The sequence below is a fragment of the Artibeus jamaicensis genome, unplaced genomic scaffold, assembly GCF_021234435.1.
Source record: "Artibeus jamaicensis isolate MK-2021 breed Jamaican fruit bat unplaced genomic scaffold, CSHL_Jam_final scaffold_1031, whole genome shotgun sequence".
NCBI lineage: Eukaryota > Metazoa > Chordata > Mammalia > Chiroptera > Phyllostomidae > Artibeus > Artibeus jamaicensis.
In genome coordinates this window covers 5,546,875-5,568,151 of record NW_026522026.1, presented here as the reverse complement: position 1 = coordinate 5,568,151, position 21,277 = coordinate 5,546,875, and the positions used below count along the sequence as shown (strand labels likewise).

Genomic DNA, 21,277 nt, shown 5'->3' with positions numbered 1-21,277 from the left:
TTCATTAGTTAGATCGGTGAAATATTCAGCTCCACACCGGATAACATCTTTTCTTTCTTCTGATAATCTGGGAACTTCTAGGAGTAGAGACCCTAGGTATTAACCAAAACAAAAATGGTTTTACCTACTTTAAAAATTTTCAACATCACACCAACTAATTCCTTTGGAAGTCAGCTCACTTAACTCCTTCATGCCAGAAGGAGACCCAGTGCCAAAGGCTGGGCTTGCTTTCGGAGCTTCGGTCACAGAGACCAGGGGCACTGGGAGCTGGAGGAGGGCAGCCGGCCGCGACCAGAGCCGAGGGTGTCCTGCAGGGGGAGCCCCAGACCCCAAGGTGGGATATCCTCCCAGCTTCTGCCAGCACTGTGCACAGGATATGTTTTTAAGGTTAAACTTTCTTCGCCTCCCTGGTAGGCACAGAGGTTTGGACAGGATGCTGCTGTCACCAATACCTGGGACCATGCTCCCAGCGCCACCCTGCCCTGGCTCAGGCAAAAAGGAACCCGCTCCGAGAGAAAGCAGTCCTGGACAGGGAAGAGAGTCTTTGAAGAGCTTTTCCAGGTCATGTCTGCATTCCTTTGCTTCTTTTATCCCAAGAGCCTAATCAAAAATCCCTGGTAAACCAGAATGAGATGACATGCTGATAGAAAAACCTATTCCTCAACCAACTCTTGATCTTGTCCCACCTGGGCTTCCTCCTGTACTTAGCAGACTAAAAACGCACCCGTGACTGTGGGGAGCACGTTTGGGTCAGGACTGGAGAAATGACAAGGTCCCAGTTGTTCATATGGGCTATCTTCTGTACACGCTGAATACTCAGTTGATCTCCGCACAGACAAAAGAGTAGAGGGTCATTGTCTTCTGGCAATTTGATCAGAGTAGATAGACACACCAGGTAATTTAGACTTAAGGTCCCTTTCCTCCGGGAGGGGTACTTGCAAATCTTTCCTGAAATGGTCATATATCTGCCTTAACTCTTTACTTGTATAAACACACCTTTGACGATACCGTTCTCAGGTGCTCCCTGGCACTAACTCGACGATGATATTGGTTGTTTGAACGCGGTTAACTTGCCTTGTGGTGACTTTTCTTTTTTAACCTACTTTTTAAGCTTGTTTTGCCTTGTTCTCTTTTCCTTTTTAAATCAGCTCTACTAAACACAGTCCTCTGCTGGATATTGGCCTCGAGTGGCCTTTCCACTGGGCCTGGGTGAGGCAGCCGCCCGCCTCTCCGCCCTCCCCACCGCCTCTCAGGGACGGGACAGCATGGGGACCGGCCTCAGTGCCCAGCGTGCTCCCCCCAGTGATGGCTTATTGCGGCTGAATCCAGTGGGATGAGGAGGGTTTCTACTTATTCTCCCGACAGTATGCTAGCTGCCATAACCCTTTCAGGCCGTGACAATACTCTGTGAACCAGCGTGGGAAGCCAAGGAACCTAGCCCGGCTTCAAGCCGCTGCAGGCCCTGTGTGGGCTGGATCGGACAGTGGCCCTGGGGACAGGCCGATGATCTTCTCGGCGTCTTTCACTGTGACGCCCCTCGGGAGAGACGCATATACTACGACACAGTTGTGTGGACGAAAGAAAGATACCCAACAAAGCCCTCTAAGATGACACTTTTTACTGAACTCAAAAGGAAGTTAGAATCTAGGAGAAAATCCCATAGCTTCATCCTGTGGCTGTTCTTGTTTGCTGCTGACTTATTTCAGAATGTATTTATGTTCTGTTTATGTCACAATGAAAAATTAAATTAACCAAAAGACATATCATCAAATGTTATCAAACTTATCAGTCCCTTCCTTCAAATGCTGTGAAAGAGAGAGGTTATCCACATGGACAGCTCGGGCGTCCAACTGAAGCTCAGACTTCTTTCCAACACACGGGTGCAGCTCAGTGTTAAAATCTAAGAAGGTGGACTGTCGTCTCATGGTTTAAAAAATTAACTTATTTTTTTCATTCTAAACTTCCAATTAAAGCCAATCCTCTTAAGAAACTTAGCAAAGGTTTTTAGGGAAATAAACAAATCGTAAGTTTATTTTCTAACCTCCCTAAATCTGACCCCTCCTCTGACCCTTTCCTGCCTTCACTACGTAGTTCCCCAGCCTTCACCAGAGCGCACACACTGATGCTAATGTAATAACTAAAAATACTTTGTAGCAAAGCTACATGGCTTTGTTTGTTTGTTTCATTTGTTTTGTTTACTCCTAACATCCAGAGAGGTTTTAAAGCATTTTTCTCACATTGCTCAGACCTATGGTTCTATAAACCAGAAAACACAGATTATAGGTTGGAAGGGAGGGGTAAAAGGATGAATGGGCAGAGCAGAGAAGATTTTTAGGGCAGAGAAACGACTGTGTATGATCCTATAATGATGGATACAAGTTGTTACACATTTGTTCAAACCCGTAGAATATATACCAAGAGTAAACCTTAATGTAAACTGTGGACTTTGGGGGATTATGATGTATCGATGTTGTTTACCAGGGGGCCACCCTGGTGGGGGCTGCTGGTGATGGGGGAGGCTGCGCATGCCCTGGGGCAGGGGGTATATGGGAAACCTCTGTACCTCCCCCTCTTAATTTTTGCCTTGAACCTAGATCTATTCTTTAAAAAAAAAAGTCTTTAAAAAAATAAAAACAAATTACAATAAGAGGAGAGAATAAATTGGGGCCTTCAGATAAAGGTGATCTACCAGTACAGTGGAAGGAGCCAGAATGGCAGTGAGTACCTTACTGTCCAGCTTTTTCATGGTGACCAGGTCCAGGGACTTCAGCGAATGTCCAGTAGGGGCAATGAAATAGAGGCAAGCGTGGATCCTGGTGTCATGGTAGTTGAACAGAGAACGTTTGATCTTCAGTTCTTCTTGCAAGTAGGCCTCAAATTGGGCATCAATGTATTCCACTATGGGCTTATAGCTAGAAAGCAGACGAACGGTTTCTAAAACACATTTTCAGGTCAGCATGTCTCTACTCACAAAGCTCTTGCGCAGTTCCAGGTGGCACGGGGCCCCAGGGGAGTCTTCGACGTTCCCTCTTCTCTGAGAGCCGAAGCCCCAGTTCCATGGCATCCCAGGCCCTCCGTCCTCTGGCCCCGGAACACCTCTCCAGGCGCCCTTTTCCCACTGCCCCGGGCTCACCATGTTGTCCCAGCCAAGCACAACAAGCTCTGCCTCCACGCCCCACTCACCTAGCCCCTGTACCTGCAACAGACTTCTTCCTGTTATTTTCCTGGCTATCATGCATCCTTTAACATGGAGATTATAAACACATGGGGCATGCTGTCATTTTCCTTGGGGAGCCTGTGAACATAGTGCTAAGGGATAGTGGCAGTCTTTCCTCCTGGGGCAAAACTGAACCTCCAAATCTGTCCCAACACAGTGGTTTTGACAGCCTGTGCCAACTGACTGGCACTGGTGCCCAAAATAGAGCTGGCTGTGACTCTGGGATATGGCGCCGCTCCTGCTGGGAGCTCTGCCCCGGCCCTCCGCCCCGTGCCTGCAGAGGTGCGGGGCTCTCTGTGCTCTCCTGGAAAGCCCTGTGCACAGGCCACGATTTCAGCCATAAACGGAACTGCCTGGACCATTGTGGTCTTCAACATTCTAAATTTATGATTTAAAGATAATTTTAGGATTTAAAATTTTATGATTTAAAGATAAATTTTATAACCCTCTCTTCTCACTGAATCATAATTCAAATCCTTTTTGGATTATTATGTATGATGCTATTAACTGACCATAAATGCAACCATTAATAGCATATGGAGAATACTTATTCAATAAGCCACATGTTCTCTGGAGATTAAGTGGTACATTAGGTCACTGCATAAGCCCCGAACGCTCTCAGGTCTCCAAGGGAAGTCAGAGTCAGCAGCAATGAGGTCGGTCTATTAGGAAATACAATAGGTTAATTCTCCTCAAACTTGCTACACTGCTGAGGAACCATGTAAGCTTTAAGAAATATAGAATTCTTCCAACACTGCATCATCCCAGGGCTGTGAATTAACTGAAACCCTTGAAGAGGAACTACCAATCTTTTATAATGAGGTGACAGCAGACACCTTAAGAGAAAAAACAAACTAAAAATCAAAACCAAACCAAACAAAGTCAAACAAATTTATGGCTCAAACCAAAGCCATCGGATAAAAGCTTTTGATGACATTTTCCCTTGGTAACTTATCACAGACCGTTAGTTTACTTGAGGCAGACAACATCTCCAGAGGCTTAAAAAGGAAGCAGAATGTGCCTCAGCAATTGTACTGAAAAGTTCTAAATCGTGAAAAGCAAACTGCCAATGAAAAGAATGAGCAAATAAATGATGAGTCTTCTGTGTTCTCCAATTTTAAAACAGAGGCAGGCGTTACACCATAGTAACCATCACTGCCGTCATAGGGTAGCTACACGGGATGGTGGTGAGGAGCAGAGATTCAGGTCAGAGCACCCAGGACGAAAATCCAGCTCTACAACTTGCTGGCTGGGTGGCTTTGGGCTCGTTACCGAATCTCTCTGTGCCTCAGTTTCCTCCTGGGTAAACCAAGGACAAGAGTAATATCTGGGTCAGAGAGTTATTGTGACAGTGAATGAGCTAATATATGCAAAGAACTAGCCCATTAAAGTAAGATAGAACTATTTCACAGTAATATAATAAACAACAAATACAAGAAAAGCAAGCCTGACTTTTTTTTTAAATGGAGAGAAAAGGAGAACTTTGCCCCCACCCAGTTCCAGGACAACTGCTCCGAGGCTGAGCTCAGGTGGGTGGGGACGTGCACCAGCACAGCTCAGGCCTCAGGTGGCTGTGTGGGGGATGCGGAACTCCCCTGACACCTGAGGCCCCAAGGAGAGGAACAGCAGGTCACAGCATCGATCCTTTGGTCTACCCCATTCCGCATTTGCCTCTCAGCAACCCCCCCCCCCCCAGCAGTTGCCCAAAGTACGTTCTGCTTTCCATTAATTTCCCTCTTGGCCTCTGGTTTTGATTCTGATCCTCCAAGATTATGGAAGGCAGAAGAACATCTTTTCTTTCCAAGCGAGGGACGCTTTCTGCCCTGGATGCAACTGTCCCCTTCCATCTCCGGTCTCCTGTGACAGGGTCCTGACCAGCTTGCCCGCCTCCTGCCCCCTCTACGCCCTCTCCCTGCACCACCATCGCGGTTCCTCCTGTGCTTCACCGTCTCCCTGGAGAGCGTGACTCACGAATCGCCTCCCCCAGCCCACAGCCTTCACCTGAGCTTCAGATGCATCCATCTGTTTACCAGATATTTCCATTTGCTCTTCTAACTAAAAATCGAACTCCACCTTGCTGCCAAACCCGCAACGGTCCTTGGCACCTCCATCTGCGCCGCTGGTTGGTCCGACCCAGAGATGGCCCCGCCCACCTCCCACCCATGAAATCCACACACTGTGTATCATTATACATTAATGAAAAATGTAGCCCCGGAGAACTCTTTACCAAAATCACATTTTCCTTGTCAAAGATTTAATTATGTTGATGGAATAGTTTCCTTCTGATGCATAACAAGCCAGTAAAGCAGCCTACACTCCACTTCGCAATCCCGTAAGCAAATCCTCTGCCTTCCCACTTCTTGTTATCAGCACACAGTCATAAAGATAAGGACTCTAAGTGCCGATTTTGCCTTTTGCTAGTTTCCATTCTTATAGAAAGGACAACTATTTATATTCCTTTTGGCCAATTGAAACTTCTCTGGATTGCAGCCATATAAATCAGAGGAAATGGGGGGGGGGATCTTATCTAGCCCTTACATTTTCACATAATTTCCTTTTATGGCATGGAGATACTCCTTTTTACCCGCCACTCATTTTTTCATACACCTTCAAGCATTAAAAGCACAGTAAGATGAGACATGTTTGATGTTCAAACTGATGGGAAAAAATATTTATACAGTGTTTTCCATCCACCCGATCCACACGCTGATCATTCTTGTAGAACAGCCAATGCCGTCTGTCACCCAGGGGCTGCCTGTCCACTTCGTCTGCGACCAGACGCCTCCCATGGGTTTGCCTCGGCCTCGTACGTCAGCCCAGGCCCACGTTCCTCACCCCTCAACTCCAGCAAAATGTATGGGGGAAAAACCAACAACTAAGAGTTCCAAGACCAGTCTACTTTGATTCCATGTTTACAACTCTGATGAAGGTTCAGTGAGTTTGAGGGTTCTCTCTAAGTGAATTTCAATCATCCATGCTTTTCAGGGCTGATTATCATTAGAGTTCATGATACGCCACTGATAGTCTACCTCCCTCTCCCCAATGCAGGGCTAATTATTTAAATTTCACTTCTACAGCAAAGCTTGCTTTCCCTGCTTCTCCAGACCCCTTTCCTTCTCCACTGAAGAGTACAGACGGCGAAACAAGGAAGCCCTTAAACCACCAAGAGTTAATCACACTATTAAACATAACAGGAAACCTTACCAGATCTCTCTTCCTGCCTCCTTCTAGCTAGCCCGGTCCCAGGCAGATAATGATGCAGGAATGCTGACATGTCCGAAGCCTACATAAACAAACTGGGACATTCTTGGAGTCTTGCATCAATGGCAGAAAAGCTTGCCTAATCCTCAAAGTAGTAAAATAATCATGGGTTTAGAGAAACAGCACATCCTATACCATACGGTTACGTATCAATGCAAAAATGCATATCCCGTTTCCAATTTCTTGATGGATGCAGGGTCTCTCCGCACAACTATTTTAAACAATAGTCATTTCAGTTTACAGTCAATAGTGTCAACAGTGCCCTCCTTCTGGGGCAGAGAGTTCTAAATGCCACTTAAAGAGGTTATGCAACAGCTGTCAAGAAATTTCAGAAGGAAAAAAAGTACCTGGTAACTAGGTTAAGTTAATATCACACTTCCTCTCTTCTACATCTCCTTGGAAACTATTATTTGACCCAAATGAGTCAGAAAATTTCTTAAAGAAGCCTCCAGCTGCAATTATGAAGGATGGGTATTACACTAGCCCCTTGCTGTTCAGTGCTGATAAGTGTGCAACTCCCCTCCCCAGCCTGATGGAAAGCCCCCGTTTAGGGGAGAGGCAAACGACCCGTGGCAGCACAGAGGCGATGACTCTGAGCTGGAACAGCACGTGGGACCGTGGCAGCAAGACGCTGGAGGAGGGCTCTCATTCCCACAGACAGGCATCCTGAAAAGTCCACGGGCCGCCTTCGGAACGGAGTGCACACACACACGACGTTCTCTAACCCAGGTCCGAGAGAGGCAGATCCGCCTAGCTCTGAGTGAGCACTGCGGTGGCACAACGACCACCAGCGGGAGTTGCCCCCCCCCCACTCTCTCCCGGGCTCCCACAATGCACTGGGGCTCTTTTTCTTGGCGTCAGGGCTTTCCCTGCATGCATTCCCCTTGACACTGCAGACAGCCTTCAGGCAGTACCCTCTCCATCACTCGTGGCACTGAGGTCATAAATTAGGAGCGCCTGCGCAGCTGCAGGCCTGAGCTCAGCTGCGTCCCACCCCACACAATGTACAGATAGCCCATTTTGACCAGATGCAGACTAAAATCTCTCTCACTATATCTAACAATTTCGCCTGTTATTACAGGACAATGTTTCTGAAAGAGCATTTAAATTGCTCTATAGATAAAATAGAGCCCAGTGCTCAGCTACATAATGAATTAAGTGTTTCTCCATCACTACCATGGTGCTCATATATATCAGGGACAGTTAAAATACGGGGCGGGGCAAAAGTCGATTTCCAGTTGTGGGGATGCGCAACAGTACTCCTGTACTATCACTATTTACTAATTATTGTTTTATTTTTCTGTATGGACAACTGTAAACCTACTTTCACCCCACCCTGTATATCTAGGCAATGCACATGTCTAGATAAAAATAGTTCAAGTTCCTCTTAACAAAACACATGTATATAATATACACCATTTTAACAAAAGTGGAGAAAACACACACACAGAGAAAACCCTGGTACGAATGTAGTTTCTGAGCCCTAAGCAAACACGATAATTCACTGACTTGGTGCTTTATTCCCATAATGCTGTCACTGCTCAAAAATGTCTCTGGAAGCCCCGTCTGGAATCATCCAGCCAGTTTTATTTTAACTTCCTCAAAAAATTTTTTTTGAGATAAAGTGTAATATTTAAAATAGCCGGCCAGAAACTAAGATCTTCCCAACACATGTTGCATAAAAATGTTTTCTTTCCTTTGGGTTTTAGGAGCAAGCCGAGGCAGCAGCCACACCGGGATGGCGTTCTTCCTGCGAGCGAGGCAGGGGCTGGGCTCTGTGGGACGGATCTGGTGGACCTTCTGGAGACTTGGCCCCAGGGTCCCAAGAACCAACACTGTGCAAGGCGGTTGGCGGCAGGGGTGTCCGCTGACCGTCCTGTCGGGTGGTCGTGTGCTTCTGTTTCTCTGGGTTGATTCTCCTGATGGGAAAGCCCCCAAACCTGATTACGGCCCTCCTGGAAAAATGCCCCAAGTGAGCCTATTCCTCCTATCAAGTCCCTTTTCTGCCCACACTAGTTGAAATCAATTCCACTAGCTGATTCTGACCCCAAGAATATTTCATTCTAAGAAGAGTCTCAGGGGACACGCATGCCTTATCTTTTAGGCAACAGAGTTGCACTAACCCCCATAATCAGTGAACATTTAGCCTTTGATTTTACCAGGGATGGGTTCTGTTATTGCTTCATCCATTCACATCCCCACAAAATCCCAACACATACCTGTCATCTTTATTTATCTGGTCTCCAAATCCCACAGTGTCCACGATGGTTAATTTCAGCCGGACATTGCTTTCCTGAAGCTCATAACTTCTGGCTTTTAACCGGACTCCTGGTTCATTGTGAGTGGCTGGGTCACTTTCGAATTTGGTGTTGAATAAAGTGTCCATTAGCGTGGATTTGCCGATGCCTGTCTCACCTACAGGAGTGGAAGCAGAGACTGTGTCAGTGCCCCTCAGACACCAGTCCACTGCATCGGGAGTTTTCATAATCGTGTTTGAGAAACTTCTAAAACAGTCATCATCCCCAGAAATCCCTCCATGAAAAAGATAGTGAGTTCTTTCTATGTGGGATGTATCAAATACCGTCCCAGAAATGTCTTAATACATTTTAGAAAGCATTTAGCTGAAAAAGATCTTGCACTTATAGATCAAGATACACTTCGCCAGCTCTAGGTAGAGGAACAGAAGCCGTGAGCTTGCCTGTGGTCAGTGTGTGCAGCACAGAGACATACAGCGTGACTCTTTCTCTCCTAATTGTTGGTGAGCAAAACTGTTACTTAAGAAAAGTATATTGCTGAGTTCCTATTACTAGAAAATAAAGACTTATTCCATTTGTATTGAATTATCTGATACCATATGATGCTGTCAAAAAGCATGACATTTTTCAAAAGGATACTCTTGAAAATAAGAGCAGCAACAACAATCCCAGCCGAGGTCTGCCGGTGTCCCTGTGTGCCGGGCCCTGTGGGGCAGCTTCGAACATGTGATCTCAGTTACAATCATACCCCCGTACTCATCAGCTTCAGAACTGTACTCATTGCCTTTTGACAAGAAAAAAGTGTTTCCGCACTCGCCACTTGCTCGGGACTTGCTATACTTGCTAAAACTTGTACGAGTCAGAATGCTGCCCGCCCAAGAGAAAATGTTTCATTGTTCAGTAGTTGTCAGTTTTAGCACTGGTCACAAGTTCCAGAACAAATTAATGACAAACACCGAGGTAGTGCTGCAAACCCTCCAAGAAACAAGCAGGTGCTGCCCGGTCTTCCCTTTTACAGATGAGGCGCTAAGGCTTGGAGGAGGTTTAGGTAACGCGCCTAAAGTCACCTCATGAAGTGGCAGAGCCAGGGCTCTAACCCGAGTCTGCGTGGCTCTAACACCTACCCTGAACCAACCAAGCATCCTGACTTTACTATTACGGAAAACACCGACTGCCTGATATTCCCCAGTGATAGCCGTGAATTTGAGTCCTCTAAATTACCCCTATTTCCCCCCTACTCAGCGGGAGGCAAGGGGATAAACATTAGACAGTCTTCCCAGTTCCAGGGTGATGTCTCTGACAATGAGACGAAATCATGTTAAATAACCTACAACACTGGCCTTATTAATTCACATTGATCATGCAAGTCAGCAAGTGTTTATTGAGACCCTAACACATGCAATGCAGAGTGGCAGGTGCCTGGTACCACCACACTAATCAAATGGTGAGACCTGAATGTAGAGCCACAAAGAACTTTAGCCCGACCCTTCGTAATAAAACCAAGTGCGATTCTCCTTAATTCTAATTCTTACGAGTTAAAAATAGTTGGCAATATGGGGTCGGGCAGGGTGAGTGGTGGGATATAAATGCAGACAACTGTAATTGAACAACAATACAATAATTTAAAAAAATAGTTGGCAATGAGAAAGAACCCACTCCACCCTTGTTATGAGTGGTGGTGTCAGTGATTGAATATGTGATGATGGAAAAGGGAAGTACACATCAAAGAATATTATCTATAGGAAAGCTTTTTCTTTTAATCATTTGGAAAGCCTCCTAATTAGACTTCTGGCTCAATTTCGACACACATCCCTGGAACAGCTCCTCTTCTACAGGACTTCTATGACGCCTTTTAGGGTGGTGACAATTCCACGGGGAAAAAGGACTCTGGGATTTGTAGCCTGGGGCAAGTCTCCCACTGTCATGGCAAAATCCCCTCACCAAACAAGTTCTATGTTACTCACTGCTTTCCAACATAATGCAAAAGTGAGGTAAGAAGGAGTTTTTCTGGATTTGAGCTTTCTCTAATTAGCAGCCTTATGTGGTTTGCCACCGACTACAATGATTCACCGACAGGATGAGTCGTTCAAGTGTGTTTGCCTTGCTTTTTTTAACCTTTCCCATTGGGCCCCAGATGCATGGAAGTTCAAAGTATTTCCTCTTCTTTCAGCCTTCATTCAGCCAGTATTTTTTCACTGCCTACTGTGTACCAAGCTCCTTGCCAAATTCTGGGAAAATGACAATGAACTGGCCTGCCATAGTATTCTCCATACCTCAGAATCCAACCTGGATACCAATCGGACTCTTAATTTATTATCATGGGAATAACATTCTAAGTGTCTGCCATAACCCCATTCCTCCTACAAGCAAGATGACTCTTTATACCCAGTGACTGAAAGGAACCAGCCAGGGCCGGCCCCCTGAACAAAGGCCCCCACGGACGCCTCATCATCATTATGGTGTGAGACAGCGCTCCCTACTGGGCGATGACCTGTCCATCCAATCAGAACTTTTCTCTTTGGCAGGTTGCTGTATATTTATTAAACTGTATTTTAACAGAACACATACATGGTCTCCACGTCTCTCCCCAAAGATATTTCTCAATGACAAAGAAAAATCACTTCACAGTGGAAAAATAGAAAGACACTATCGTGACTAAGTGATCAAAGTGCACATGACCATTCATAGGCACAGTGACGTGCGTGCCTCCTGCTGTGACAGACGGACAGGGCACGGCACACTGTGGCCGTGTACCTGCCCACACGCACAGCCTGAGCTCAATCCAGAGGAAAGTCAGACCAAGCCAGAGTGAGGGGGATCCTATAAAATAAAAACTATCAAGATGATGAAAGACAGAGAAAGACTGAGGAACTGTGCCAGATGAAAGAAAATCTAGCAGGCACGACAATTTAATGGGACATTTAATCCTACATTAGATCCTGGGCCAGAAAAAAAGGCAATACTGGGAATATTGAGGAATTTGAATAGGTCCGTAGATTAGGTTTTTTTTCCTGTATTGTGTGCTCATCACCCCAAGTCAAGTCTCTGTCCATCACCAAGTGTCCCCTTTAGTCCCTCCCCACTCCTCTCCCCAGCAATCACCACACTGTTGTCCTTGTCCGTGAGTTTTTTTCTTTTTTACTTTTCTGCTCAGCCCCCTACTTCCCTCCATCCCACAATCTCCTTGGCAGTTTGAATGAAAGATGAACAACCTGCACACATGGGATGGTATAAAAAAGGAAAGACGTACAGAGAGAAGCAAGTAAGCAGAAGCCATGAGGCAGCAAAGGTTTAAGGTAAACCAAAGACATGTTGACAGACCAGCAGCTGGGAAAACTGGAGAAAGACAGATACAGTAGCGCTTAGTATCTGAAATTCATTCATTAATTGTACTGGAGCATTTATACGTGACAGAGGTGTTGGGATAAAACGGTGAATAAAAACAGATGATGCCAGCCAGTGGTTGAACTCCTGCAATATCCCGAATGCCGTTCCAGATCTCCATGAAGTCTGGCTGTGTGGCAGTTGAGGCTGTTCCCTCCTGTCTTCCTTACCTTCCTGAATACTCTTACCAAAAAGGCTCATCCATAAGAGTGATCTAAACTTGTCTGTAATCCCTCACATGATAGAGCTCAACAAGCTCATATCCATGATTGGCTTAACACAATAACTTTGAGCAAAACAAAGTTATGTACTATGTAATGGATACAGAAACAAAGCAGGGCTTTCACTCTTAGGATCTTCACACTTAGAATCTGGTAGGCAATTCGATACTGTGGGTACTCTAGTCTTTATGTATCTGTTATGTGGGTAACTTTCTCAAGTGCAGCAAACTTCTTTTCATGATTTACCTGTTTGCAGACCGTGGACAAAGGGACCAGAGCAGAACTACCTTATACAAAGGCCTCTGTGTAAAGATTCTGTCCTTAGAAACGGACCCATTCAACTTTCATCTTTTTCCCTGAGGACAGCAAGAAAGCCTTCAATTCCCATGGTGAGGATTCTAGGTTACCTAGACAGAACTGAAATTAACATTTCATTTCACTAGGGTGAGAATTAGTTAAGCACATGCCAATCAGGAATGCCATGCCTTTTTTTTTAAGGCAAGGTAATTTTAATTATTCACATTAGGGTGGAAATTATGAACAATTAGCATTCCAGGCCCTACTTACAGCCCAGAGTTAATCAGTGGGTTGGAAAAACCACTGTTCCTCTAAATTTCAGAGTGCTTTCCTTTCCATTTCTAGGCTCCATGCTTGTGAGAGCTGTGATTAGACGCAGCTACTCTAGCACCAGGGTGATTTACCAAAGCAGTTCAGTAAAAAATGAGAGCTTTTTGGAATAAAAGTAATCATAGAATGGGGAGAGTTTTTCAATGTATTACTCTTTTAGCCACGGAAAGGACATATGGAATACCTTTTTGTTTTTTTAAATGAGTAATCAACTGGATTAGGCATATCGACCTAGGCACAGGTTCCAATTCAAGCTACACAACTATAGCAATATTTTGAAAAAAATTAATGACTAACACCAACTTTGAAGCCTCTCCAAACTCCCTAGCAGAGTACTCAGCACAGAGTAGGCATTTATGAAAAGTTAATTGAAAAGAAAAATGATCCTGATGAACACTTAGACTGAAATTTGCTACTCCGATAGATTTTTCAGATGTTTTTTTTTTTTCTGTTGTGAATGCAGCTGCCTAAAATGCTTACTTGTTAGAACAATTAGAGATTTTCTCTGGAAGCGTTATCTGCGCTTGTTTTTCTCGCTCCTGCCAATGCTGGTGAATGTGACACCCAATCACGGTGGAAAGCGGTCCTACCACTTCCATTCCATTCTCAGGCTTACTTAATCTACAACCTCTAAGCTGAACATTAAAAAAACAAACAAACCCAGAAAGTCTGTATGATTAATTAGAAGGTAAGTGTAAATTGATCAAATGGTTGATCTATGATGCAGCACCGTTCACTGACTGCCAGTGCCGGCCACTTGAACGATCATCCAAGTCACTGTGCAGGCTGGCTTTGCCCAATAGTCTCAGTCTTACTCTTGGTTGAGCCAGATAATCAGAAAGCTATGCACCTAAGCTGTGTTCTTTTATCTCCTCACAGAATCGCCTTTGATGAAACATGCTTTGGCTACCTGCATGGGGAACTCGAAATAACAGCCTGAGACACTCGGCACTGCGAGCATCGCCTACGCTGACTCGGGGACACTCAGGAGCTGAGACCTACACGTGGGGACATTTACTCTCTTCTGAAAATCCACAGGAGAAATTTTTCCTGGTGAAGCAGTATTCCATCTCAAACAACTACTTTATTTTAACCGTAGAGATACTATAAATCAGTCATCGTTAAACTTTTAACATATACTTGGCACACGGCATGTGTTCAATAAGTATCTGCTCAATGGATTTCCTCTACGTTCAGACCACTCGCGTATTCCCGACACCATCAATCGCTACAGGCAGACCTGAGGGCTTTGAGTTCTGACTCCATCCCTGACTTCAGTTTATTTTTGGTGGTTAATTGTACCTTTATTCGTTTACTCATTCATTTCATCCTGTAAACCACTTTATATAGTTTCCTGCAAAGCAAGATGGGATAAAAATGTTCATAATTTGATTGTAAAATCCTACAGTTTATGTTGACACTACACCCTTGCCTAAAAGAATCTTAAACTGGTCTGTTTTCTCTTCCTCCTCTGTCATTCCCCCAAAACAATTATGGTCGAGTTATTTTTAAATTTTGTTTTCAAATTGTATTTCATTTCTTTGACTCCACCACCGAACTGGTTCCTCCCCAGCAGCAGGGATGTGACAGTGTCTTCACCATCTTTGGATGGGCACAGAGTGCCAACATACAGCTGGACCGGTGCTGGAGTTTCCCACAGAGCTGGTGTCACTTTGGAAAATGAATGAGAAAGGCATTTAAATGTAAAATTGTGAAGAAAGGCTGAATACCAATGCAGATGCTCTGGAGGAGCACAGCATGGTCACACAGAAGAGGCTTTCTTTACGCCAAAGTGCAGCTCCAGGGTGACTCAGCACATGGCTGTCAGCGGGCGGGAGGGAGGGGATTGTGGAGTCCGGGCCCGGTGCCCGGCTCGGCTCTTCTCCGCTCAGTGAGCGCTGCCCTCGCACTACAGCTCTTTCCAGACCTCTGCAGAGACGGGCGCTAGTAACAGACACTCCATTCAGTGCCCCTGAAACTAGACTAAACTCATGCCACGACTAGTTTCTGCTCTGGTTTGTTTCCTGTTTGCAACAAACAAAAGTCTTACCACAAAATAAAATTACAATTCTAAGACCTTTTTGATAAACATCAACAGTGTCCTTATTAGGCTCATAACCTCTAAAAAATCCTCAATTCCTTTCCATATTTATCAGATGAAAATAATTTAATGAGCCCTGGCTGGTGTGGCTAAGAAGACTGAAAGCTGGCCTGGGAAGCAAAGGGTTGCTGGTTCGATTCCCAGTCAGGGCACATGCCTGGGTTGTGGGCCTGGTCCCCAGTAGGGGGTTCATGGGAGGCACTCACACATTGATGTTTCTCTCCCTCTCTTTCTCCCTCCCTTCCCCTCTAAGAATAAAGAAATAAAATCTTCTTAAAAAAGAAAGAAAATAATTTCACGATGCTGTAAACACCATACATTCACAGACTGGGTGTAAAATTGCAAATGGACAGCAGGATGACAAGGAGAAAAGAAAACACCATGGATGCTCTTCGGCTGAATAGGATACCTATTCCTCTAAGTGGCTGGCAAAGTGTTTTGATCAACGAGAACACTTTTTCGTACACATTTATTTTTAAAAACAGATGGACCGTTAATTGACAGTGAGACTTGTTTTCTTATACAGATACTTTGCTGTAAAATATTTATGGTAAAAAGATTTGATGTGTTCCACTCTCTGAGGAAAAGTATGCTTAATATTAATGCTGACACCCCCTTGTCCCAAACAGCTAGTGCAGGCTCCACCCACAGGGCTCCAAAGAGTTACGGAAAAGAACCTCTTAGCTTGATTCACTGGCATGGAAGGGCAGCCAGGACTCACTCTGGGGTGGAAGAAAGAAAGCGCAGAAGAGTGAGCAGCATGATCTCTGAAGCCGAACTAAAAATGAGCTTATATAATTGTGAGATGGCTGTTATTGGGTTGGGCAAAAAGTCTGTTTCATTTTTCTTTTGTAAAATAACACACACATTTTTCATTTTCATCAATAATTTTATTGATTTGGGTGTTTTGAGTAGGTTGGCTGTCTCCTGCTATTGGCTTATAGTGGGTAGAGGCCAGGGGTGCTGCTAAACATCTTTCAATGTGTAAGACAGACTCACAGCAAAGAATTATTTAGCCAAAATGTCAACAGTACCAAGAAACTCCACAAACCAGTTTTGACACGTTTGATCAGTCACAGCACCTTCTCTGTACACTGCACAAATCTTTTTGTGTAAGTGTTTCAGTTGCATTGTTACCTTCTTGAGACAATAAAGCATAACATGCCAAAAATGTGCATTTTCTTCCATTTCTAATATTAAAATGGCTGCACAAAAATTCACCAATTTTGAAAAGATGTTTTTAAATGCAAGCCGATATGACAGCTGTCACAATACAATCTAACAAAGCTGTTCTGAATGAAGCTGAAGACAACTAAGCACGGCTGGACCCATCTTACGGCAAAAACCCACACTTTTTGGCCACCGCAGCACATCGGTCCGGTGTGTGCCTCTCCCAGGCCCGTCTCCTTCCCAATCAGGTCTTCTTTCCTATCGGGGACCTCCTGTTTCGGGGGCTGGACTCACCCCATCGCTCACCTTGAGTGGACACATGACTTAGACCAGGTCCATCAGAGACATCCTGTGACTACTCAGTGAGACTTGTCAGGGTGCCAAGCTGGCAACCCTGCTAGAGGCCATATTACCTCTATGAAGAAAAACTCTGAACATGAAGCCAAACAGAAGCAAGCAGGGCCCTGGCTGGTGTGGCTCAGTGGATTGATTGAGCACTGGCCTGCGAACCAAAGGGTCACCAGTTCAATTCCCAGTCTAGGGCGCATGCCTAGGTTTCAGGCCAGGTCCCTAATTAGGGGTGCTTGAGAGGCAACCACACATTAATATTTCTCTCTCTCTTTTTCCCTCCCTTCCCCTCTCTAAAAATAAATAAATAAAATCTTTAAAAACAGAAGCAAGCAGTATCAAGAACCAGAAACACAGCCCCGAAGACACTGTCTGAGTCCCTAAAGCCAACTGTTCTTATTTATACCATTCAGTATATGTATTACCTTTTCAGTGTTTGGGAGTTTAAATGGGATTTTAATAATTATCTGTGGAAATTTTCCTAATACAAGAACAATAAGAGAGAGATGCAATGTTGCTGGCTTTGAAGATGGAGGGTCCAAGAGCCAAGGAATGCAGGTAACTTCTTGAGACCAGAAAAGGCAAGGACACATATCCTCCCCTAGAAGTTCTGGGAAGGACCATGGCCCTGCATATGCCTTGAATCTAGCCCAGTAAGACATATGTTGGACTTCTAGAAAACTGCAAAATGATAATAATCCTAATTATTAAAATTGGTGTTTCAGCATGGCTGGTACAGTTCAGTTGATTGAGTGCCAGCCTATACACCAAAGGGTCTCGGATTCTATTCCCAATCAGGGCACATGCCTGGGTTGTGGGCCAGGTCCCCACTAGGGGGTGCACAAGAGGCAACCACACATTGATGTTTCTATCCCTCATTCTCCCTCCCTTCCCCTGTCTAAAAATAAATAAATAAAATCTTAACCCTCCCCCCCAAAAAAACTGGTGTTGTTTTAAGCCTCCAAAAATAATTTCCAAGTACAGAAAGATGTAGAAAGTTTCTAGAAGAATTTCATAGTGTCATTTCTGTGGAATGGAAATGAGGATGAAGAAAATGGGGGGGGGGTTCTAATTTTTTAAATAAAAAATATGCATCATTTTTGTTAGTTTTAAAAACTAATTTTAAACATGTCTAAGAATGGAACCAGAATTAAGATCTAAGAATCATAGGTATTATCACCCACCCAGGCAAGTCAAAACAGCAACTGCTTCACAAATCCAACAGGCAACATGGATGTGACTTGTGAAGAATTCCCACCAGCATTTTAAATGTGCTGCGTAACACAAGGGGTCAGCCGGTGAGCTAACAGACCCACTTCACACCACATACCCGGTTAAACCAGGTCCATCCAGCAAGCCCTGTCCCCCTGGAAGGCTTTCCCCTACTTGCAGGGGCTGAGACATAACTTGCACATGTATTTGTGAAGCTGATTTTGAAGGCAAGGCTGAGGGAGGCAGGAAAGAGAAGCCAGAATAGCAATTGGCCTACAATTTAGCCCACTTTTCAATAGAAAATCAACAAATTGCCAACAAATTGCTATGCTAATGAAGAATTGCAGGCTCTGAAATGAGCATTTATCAAAAGAGAAAAGGCAATTCATTTATGCTACTCTGTAGCACTAGCTGCATTCAGGAGGTCCCCTGCTGAATTTTGAAGGGCTTCACGTAGGGAAAAGGGGAAAGCAGGAGAGTTGGCTGCCCTGGGCATGTTTTCCTCCAGTCTTTCTCTGATACAGCGCTGAAGACATAACGCCAGAGAGCGAGCTGCTATGTGTACAAATCAGCTGTGGCTTTTTAGTGATAAATGTCTAGTATAGCAGCTACATTCAGTATGTTCAAATACTTTCAAACAGGAAAGCACATGTCCCTCCCCCTGATAAATACATATTAAAAAACGGTGGTTCTTCATTTTACTTGGACAAAAGAAGTAAGTCTGTTGCATTCTGCCAAGCCTGGGTGAAGCGTGGTCCACTTGGCTACGTACAGAAACACAGAACTCCTTCTGGCCTCCCTTAGAGTACTGTCTCTGGAGTGTATGTCCAGAAGACGGTGGCAACAAAACGATGTAGCCCAAACCACTTCTCTGCGGTCCAGGCGGGTCACTCATCAGGAGCGACAGGGAGGTTGAAGGAAAGGCCATTATTTGCTCTGGGGACATTTTTTCTTCAAACTAACAGGAGGTTTTTATTTCTATTTTTCTCTTTTTCCACCTTGTCTACCTTCTCCCTCTAGTTTAAAAGGGACATGGCTAGAGAGAAGAAAAATAGCATGGCCACAGCCCTAGGCTAATGTGCAATGATTACAGGAAATCATACTGAGGCTACAAGTGAGTCAGACTTCTTTGTCTGATTTGTTAAGTTGACTGAGGTAATTACCATGGTTTCAGATGTTACTTACTGTAGGGAGGACATCTTTTAGAAGACGTCGATGGAGGGTTTCTCTGCACTGTAGCCAGAGATGCAGGAAGCAAACTCCTACAAGGCTTGAGTGGCCTTACTGTTCATGTTCGTCTTAGTTCCTTCTGTTAACTTCTAGTCTAGTTAGGGTCTAAGTCCCTTCCCCCATCAAAAATTAAATGATTTAATAACAACATTAAACTGACCACTAACTTGACTGTCTGGCACAAATAAAAATAATTTGTGCAACACCACAAAACTTAACAAAGCATTTACCCAAATACGAGTTTCAGTCTCTGTAAGTGCGTGACATACATACAGTGGGTACTACTGCCCAGCTTTCCAAATGAGAAAAAAGAGTGAAAATATCATTCCACGGATTTTCCTGAAATGGGTCCCTCTGACAGTCACCTGCCAGCCAAAGGTCAGACTCCTTGCTCAGCAGCATGCGATGAGTCACTTACCCACACACAGGATGTTGAAACAGAACCCTTGGGAAGTCGACTTGTTGACCAGCTGGTCAGGAAGACTGTCAAATCCAACATGGCCAGAAAGGGACAAGTTTCGCAGCTCTTCATTCTGGAATTTCAGAGAGGAGATGTTTGAGAATCCATGAACTTTGTCACCTGGGTACCACACATTATGGACACTACCCTCTCCCTTCCTTTCTTCATGACGCGCATGGAAAACAGAGCTCCCCTCTCTACCCACACCCTCCTTGGCTTCTACACAATGGAAGGTACGAACAGCTCCAAAGCCACACTCTTTCCCAGAACAGACTATCTGATTCCCAAAGTAGACTGTCTTCCAAGGTGCCTCATGCTCTGTTACACATATATTGGTCCAGGGAATACTGAGCTGCTAGAGGTGACTATCTCAGATATGTATTAAGAGACATAAAATACTCCAACCATTTTGATAGCTTTGAATACTCAAAAAGAACTTTCAAATTATTCTCAACCCGGAGTAAAAAATAACTCTTCCAGATATGTTGAAGGAGCTTCGAGAAGCTCACAGTGGAGAAGACCTACTTGGTACAAGTATGGAAACTCTGTAACAACCATAATGCAACACATTTAAAAACTGCTCAGGACACAAACTGGTCCCATCTCCTCCATTAGCGGCACAGGCTTCTGGGGGCGGTTTTGTTCTCCACTACACAGCTCCTAGCACAGGCTGTCTTCACCCAGCCTTCTCGGAGTTTACTGAAGGAGCCTGGATTAGGTAGTTATACATTTTAAAAGTTGGGTGATTTAGCCCTGGCCACTGTGGCTCCGTTGGCTGGAGCGTCACTGGTAACCGAAAAGTCGTGGTCCCACCTCGGGTCTGGGAGGAAACGAGAGGCAACCACTCGATGTTTCTCTCTCACATCGATGTTTCTCTGTCTCCCTTCCTTTCCCTCAAAAAGCAATGAAAAACAGAATGTCCTAGGGTGAGGGCAGAAGTTGGGTGATGTGAAGAGGCCCACTGCAAGACACATCCTGGCCAAAGGTTAAAGACAGAGGGACTCTTAAAAACAGCGAGAGAAAACAAGTTAGTTACCAGATGGTTGCCAGACCGGAGGTAGTGGGGAGAGAGGCTGAAGAGGTGAGGGGATCAGGAAGTACAAATAGGTGGTTACAGAGTAGCCGTGGGGCTGTGAAGTACAGTGTAGGACATGGAGTAACCAAAGAATTTATATGCATGACCCACGGACATGAACAACGAATGGTGGGGGGGTCGCCTGAGGGAGTGGGGGGCGCTGGGTGGAGGGGGCAAAGGGGGAAAGATCAGGACAACTGTAATAGCATAATCAATAAAATGTAATTTTTTTAAAAGTTGGGTGATTTATGCTGCCATGCAAAACGGCGTGACTGCCTCCAGGGCTCTGACGGCTCCCTGTGTGTGCTGGAGCCAATCCATGGATCCTGTCTCCCTGGAAAGCAGAGGTCAGACCTGGGCCTCCAATGACGCCACCACGGCTGTGGTTGGAGACTCGAGAAACGAGATCCTGAAAGCCTCCTTGAAGACAAGACTCCTGGGTACCTGGCTATGTGGCCAGTGAACTTTATATTTAAAGACTGAAGTCTGGGTAAGAAAAAGAGCCTCAGATATACATACTTTAATAAAAAAAGAAAAAGCTCTGCCCAGGGGACTTAGTATTTTTTTAAAATAAAATACTGGTTTTCATTATGGCTATTTGTGTTAGATAAAGATGAAAGTGATTTATTTTAATAATAATAACAGACTGAGACTCCATTTCCAAATCGCTATGATCACTATATGGGCAGAAATACACGACTTCCTGAATACGGTGA

At 44.7% G+C, this 21,277-nt stretch overlaps 1 protein-coding gene across 3 annotated transcripts in view; it reads right to left on the bottom strand.

Annotated features, from left to right (window-relative positions):
- The window catches only part of SEPTIN11 (septin 11), an 85,661-nt gene that overhangs the window by 21,764 nt on the left and 42,620 nt on the right, over positions 1-21,277 (bottom strand). For all 3 annotated transcript variants that reach the window (XM_037147054.2, XM_037147055.2, XM_037147053.2), the window contains exons 2-4: positions 19,445-19,559; positions 8,698-8,893; positions 2,726-2,912 (exon numbers count right to left, since the gene is read on the bottom strand). In XM_037147054.2, the coding sequence (XP_037002949.1) occupies positions 2,726-2,912; positions 8,698-8,893; positions 19,445-19,559 (498 nt within the window). The remainder of the gene's footprint in view (positions 1-2,725; positions 2,913-8,697; positions 8,894-19,444; positions 19,560-21,277) is intronic.